This window comes from Podarcis muralis, chromosome 12, assembly GCF_964188315.1.
Source record: "Podarcis muralis chromosome 12, rPodMur119.hap1.1, whole genome shotgun sequence".
NCBI lineage: Eukaryota > Metazoa > Chordata > Lepidosauria > Squamata > Lacertidae > Podarcis > Podarcis muralis.
In genome coordinates, this window is record NC_135666.1 from 23173261 (window position 1) to 23179260 (window position 6000).

At 50.1% G+C, this 6000-nt stretch overlaps 1 protein-coding gene across 1 annotated transcript; it reads right to left on the minus strand.

Moving 5' to 3' along the window:
• Positions 1–1820: 1820 nt before the first annotated feature.
• Positions 1821–4625, minus strand: PTF1A (pancreas associated transcription factor 1a). Its single transcript, XM_028750825.2, has 2 exons — positions 3438–4625; positions 1821–2394 (listed from the first exon to the last, which is right to left on the minus strand). The coding sequence occupies exons 1-2, from the start codon at positions 4117–4119 to the stop codon at positions 2192–2194; spliced, it is 885 nt and encodes a 294-aa protein (XP_028606658.2). The 5' UTR covers positions 4120–4625; the 3' UTR covers positions 1821–2191.
• Between the last annotated feature and the right edge of the window lie 1375 nt (positions 4626–6000).

Consider the following 6000-nt stretch of genomic DNA (forward strand, 5'->3'; position numbering starts at 1 on the left):
CCCGAAGGTCATCTAGTCCAACCCCCCTGCAATGCAGGAATCTCAGTTAAAGCAGCCCTCCAACCTCTGCTTAGAAACCTCCAAGGGAGGCCTGAGAACGTTTTGCCCTGAAGTTGCTTCTCCGGGCAAGAGGTTTGCATCCCATCTCTTCCTCCATCTCTGCCTACGCTGCCCTGCTGCTTGGGTGGGAGGCGGGTTGGGGTAAGATGCTTATTTAGGGTTATTTCCCGTCGGTTGATGTTCATTGCTCTGAATCGTGTTTTCGGTATTTTAAGATGCACACTAATCTCGCCTCCATCTGGAGTTAAATCACGTTTATCCCTATTTTATGGATGAAAAACTGAGGCTGAAAGTAAACTGTGCTGCTGCTGCAAGGATTATTATTGCTAATAATGATGATGGGCTTAAATCAAAACTTCTTTTGAAAATTGGTGCATTTTATTTGATTAACCAAAGATGTGCATAGTACAGAATCTTAATGAAGGTGTTCCTTAATTAACATGTCCTTTCAGAGGACAGTTAATTTTTAGAAGGAGATGATCGCCCACAAAAGGAATAATCTCTTGCAATAAGAACTTAAAAAAAAATTCAATACCCATCAGTATTGTGGGGAAAAAAAAGGATTTGAATGCATCCTCCCAATTGCAGCTGACAGCTAGAAAGGTTCTGCAGCCTCTATACTGTTCAAGAGGTCTGTGTCTCTACTTGCTTTCAGTCTCATAGATCCATTGATGGGGAAGGGATTTTAATTTTCAGTACAGCCTTACTTACTTATCTACAGATTCAAACCTTTGCCTTTATTGTTAAGAACATAAGTGGTGCTGATAATACCAAGGCTGCAAGTTCGACCACCATATGGGGCAACTGCATATTCCTGCATTGCAGGGAGTTGAACTAGATGATCCTCAGGGTCCCTTCTAACTCTATGATTCTATGATTCTAAGAAGAGCCACTGGATCTGGCCAGTGACCCATCCAGACCAGAATCCTGTTCTCACAGTGGCCAGCCTTACTCACCATGCCCCATTAGTGCTTTTTATCTCACTTCTTCCTAGTGCTATTTGTCCAAAATAGCATCCAATATATAGAGACCCCATCCGCACTATATATTTAAAGCAGTATCATGCCACTTTAAAAAGTCATAGAATCCTGGGAACTGTAGTTTGTTAAGGGTGCTGTGAGTTGTTAGAAGATCCTCGTTCCTCATCTTTTTATACATATATGCATCTATATCGGTCCCAAGAGATATTTCTCATCTCACCTGGCCAAGGATGTTTATGAACTCATTTGAAATTAATGGGTCATCAAAACTCATTAAAAATTATAACTAGGACTTTCTGCTGTCAGAAGAAAACAAATCTATAGGAAAAAGTATCACGGTAGAGAATAAAAATGTAAGACTGAAACACTAAAATTAATGTTACCCATTCTCTCCATGGTCTGTATATGTCTCCAAACTTTTTTTGAGTTCAACATTCACTTCTTTGTGTGTCAGAAGGAGAGCCAGACCCATGGAAATTTTGTAGGTGAAGCTTTTGCCAGGAAAGGTTGCAACACGAGTGTAATCCTATCCAGATGAGTCACTCTACTCTAGAATAAACTGGGATTAGGATTTTGCATCATAGATGTGGCCAGAAAACTGCTGATAGTAAATGTTGCTCCTGTTGCTAAATGCATAGGTACAGACCAATTCCCATCTCAAAGCAACTTCTCTTGGGATCAAGGTAGTTTTGTCCAGTTTACAGTTATAGCTGAACACTGATGCCCTCATACACACATATACCACCCATTCATGCACACACCCCTCCAAATAAAATCACCTTCAGATTTAATCAAAGTTTATTAATAATAAAATATAACTGGCATATTCAACAAATTGTAATAAATTATGTTCACATTTTCTGGGATGTATGTTTCTTTTTCCAACAAAGAATTGTGCCCAAAAGGTGCTGGTGGATAAATCTCAAATTCATTGCATATTTTTAAATTAGCATAAATTATATAAATTATACATTCAAAAGGACAGTTCTATTCCTGTAACTCTAAACAGTAATAAATAGATAAATAAAAAAAAGTTGATTGCCATTAGAATACCTTTCTGTAAAGTACCTTCCAAAAATATACGCCTTTAAGTACAAATGTACACTGGTAATAAAGATTATTGATATTTACAACCCAGTAACTTTCACATTTCATGCTACAAAGTCAAAGGGGGGTTCGTTTTCTATGTTGTTTAGGGAAGGCTTGCTGTTTAATTTCCTAGGGTCTTCAGGGGTCCACACTTTAGCAGTCCTAATAATGTTTTGTTCCTTCAGCTGTTTCTCGTCAGTCCAGGAGAGAGAATGCCCAGCCAAAGGAGGAAGTCCATAATCTGGGTCGCTTGGAGAAGGTGATCCTGGAGAAAAAGAGAGGAAGAGGGGTGAATCACAATCGCAATATTCTCACCGAAAACAGGAAGAATCAGCACCTGCGCCAAAGCGCCCCGTTTTCTCTCTGGGCTATTGTAGCGCAGGACAGCAGCAGGTGCTCTGGCTAACCTTGGCGTTCAACGCCTGTTGCACGCAGCGGCAACGCACACCGCCCTGTGGTTATCTATCAAATATCGAGAGAACTCTTAATATCTGCATCCCAATTCCCCCCAAAAGGGTATTTTTCTCCACCCAGACTGCTCCTGGGTGCTTGGAGGAAAACACCGACTAGGAAGCGCATTCCTTTAGAGTGCGAAAGGGGTTAGGAGAAACTTTTAGCATAGCACGTAGGAGTCTCCCTTCAACCAGCCAGATTTCTAAATCTTTTCCTAACCACAATGAGGCGCCTTGTATTCGCGCAAAAGGCGCATATGCCTCTCCTACTCCGTAGGACGAGCCCTCCTGAAGCTAGGGCGCGCACATGAATCCGTGCGCTCGCTTGGCCGCGCGTGTGGTGTGTGGAGTTTGCGGGTGCGGGCGAGAGGAGCGCACTTTAGAAACAGCGAGCGCCTGCTGTCTCCACTTGCGTGCGCTCCTTCCTCTTTACCTTCCCGGGCTGCTTGCATTTGCGTCTGTGTACAACAAATGTGCCTGTGTACGTGCGGGTGAGAATTTCTGCGCGCGCGTCTGCGGGTCTCCCCGCGTGTGAAAACGCCAACCCTAAAAGTCCGAGAGTGGGTGCTGTTGTTGGGTATGTTTGCGTGCCAGGGTGGGAGGCAATAGTGTGGCAGAGTGTAAGAGGAGCTTAAGGTGGAGTTTTCAGGGGTGGGTGATGCGCGTACATGTCTTCCTGGGGGAGAAAGCGAGGCAAACACGAGCGCAGCGCTTGACGTAGACGGCGAGGGCGCCTGCGTCTTGAGGCGCGCGCCTAAGCTGCTTTCCGAGAGAGCCGCCTTAGCGCAGGAAGCGCCTTCCTTCCTCAGCCACCGCCTCCCTCGGGTGCCGGGCGGAGGGCGGCGCCCGCACTTACTTGTCCCGCGGTGGCAGATGATGACCTTCTTGGGCTGGCAGGGGCTTTGGGTGCCGGCGCCGCGCAAGGGCAGGTCGGACTGGACCAGCTCGCTGAGGAAGTTGATGTAGCCGATGGCGAGGCGCAGCGTGTCCACCTTGGAGAGGCGCTTCTCGTAGGGCAGCGTGGGGATGTGCGAGCGCAGCCCCTCGAAGGCGTCGTTGATGGACTGCATCCGCCGCCGCTCGCGCACGTTGGCCGCCTGACGCAGCTGCTGCAGCTCGGCCTCGGAGCGCACCCGGCGCCGGCGCCTGGCCGCGGCCGCCGCGCTCAGCGCCTTCAGGCCCGCCCGGGGCGACGCCGCGCTGCCGCAGCACTCGGCCCCGAAGCTGCTCGACGACGGCGACGACGGCGGCGAGAAGGACGACGAGAAGCTGCCCGCCGCCCCCTGGCAGCAGAAGGCGCCCTCCGGCTGACCCCCGGGCCCGGCGCCAAGGCAGGCCCCTCCGTCGCCATCGCCGCCGGCGCGGTAGCAGGCCTGGAACTGAGGCGTCAGGAAGTCCACGTCGGCCTCCAGCAGCTCGTCGCCTTCCAGGGGGTCGCGGGACGACTGGTCGGTGAAGAAGTCCTCGTCGTCGAAGTAAGGCGCTGAGGTAAAAGAGTCCAACCCCGCGGGGAAGTGCTCCAGCAAGACCGCCTCCATGGCGGGCTTCTTTCCCGCCTGGCGGGACACTGTCCAGCAGGGAGCGGGACGAGGCCAGGCGCTGCCGCCGCCGCCTCCTTCTCCTCAGCCCCCCGCCTCGGGCTCCTGCGGCGCCTCGACTTGCCGCGACTCCTGCCTCGGGCTTTCGCGCGCGCTCTCTCCCCAGAGGGAGGCTGCGGACTTACACGAGCTGAGGGCTGGCACGCGAGGATTCTTATAACTACAACCGCAGGCGCGTGCCATTAACCAACAGCGACAGCCAATCAGAGCTGGACCAGGCGGAGGTGGAGGGGGGCAGTGGAGGGAGGAGGAGGGGGTCGCGCACACCTAGACGGCTCCTGGACAGGAGGCGGGGCCGGCGGGGGAGGAGGCCGGCGCGCGCGCTCTCTCCTGCCACTCTCCAGTTAGCGCTGCCTGCTGCCCGTCGCCGTCTCTTTTGCGCAGCGGATGGTCCAATGGGGCGCTGGTTTGTGGGAGCTACAGGTGCACGTCCGCCGCGCAGCAGGAAAGGCCACGGGACTGGCAGGCAGCGCGGTGCCATTGTGCCTCTGCTTCTGGAGGGCCGCGAGGAAAACGCTCAGCAAAAAGCCAACGCACTTGGCTAGCTAGCCCGCCTTCTTGGCCAACGAGCCCAACCAGCAACGCCCCCTTGCCTCTCCTCCGAAAGCAGGATCCTGCCCGTGGTGTCTTTATTAGCCAGTAGAAGCCAGACGACTTTGCGCCGCAAGCGCGCAACTGAACACCAGGAAACCTTTGGGAATGTCATTAACATGGGCGCACCAGTCCCTTAAACCTAGACGCTGTGAACTCGGGTCTGGAGCATTACAGGAGGGGGAAGATCCTGACCATTCAGAGAGTGGTGTTTTTTTATTTTGAATTTTGAATTAGTTTCTACTTAACCATGCGATCACACTCATAAGAAAAGGAGGTTAAGAGGAAGGCCTCCCTTTTCACTTACTTTGTGAAACTGGAGAGTCTCGCCCACTTTGCTGACTGTGAATGTGGAGCCACCAAGAGTGGTTACTGCGAGTCAGTAATCCGGGGTCAAAGATTACTGATGCCTGCGTTCTGGCTGGAAAGTAAGAGCAAGTGAAATTAGTGGGGCGTAGTTGAAGATGCGCAGGTGTCTACTCAGAAAGAACCCTGTTGGGGTCAAGGGGATTTTCTACCTACCGTAAATCAAACTACAAACGAGAATTGAGGAATGAGGCCGGTGACCGAGAGTTAAGGCAGAGGGAGCGAGGAGTGAAACTGCGCAAGAAATGCGCTTTAGGTTGCGATATGGGACGGGGCATTTCCCAAGCAGTGAGGCTGAGTTTCCAGGTCTATCGCCATAACTGCCTCCTCGATAATTTAATACAGAATGAATTTCTTCTGGCACACTGGTTTTGCACTGGCCTGCAACTTAGGACAATATCCAATTACTCAGCTGAAAACAGAGATCAAAGAACACGAGGCATACTTTTCAAAACGAGTTTCCTTCCGTTACTGTCGTCGTCGTCGTCGTTTTACAAAATGTAAATATTTCACTATGTATACTTCATCACATGCCTGTTTGTTTGTTTGTTTGTTTATTTATTTGCTAACTTATCTTTCTCCCCAAGGGAGCCCAGGGTGGCAAACAGCATTAGAAATGAGATAAACATTTAAAAACTATTTTAAACCTTTTAAAAAATGTTAATAACATGTGAAACATACACTCACACAGTTAATAGTTTCAAGGCTGCCAGAAGCAGCATCTCCCAGCTGCCACATGCCTGGGTGAACAGACACGTTTTAAAGTTATTAGTCAACATAAGAAGAGTCCTGCTGGATCCTTAGTCCAGCATGCTGTTCTCACAATGGCCAACCAGAAGCTTTAACGGGAAACCCGCAAGCGGA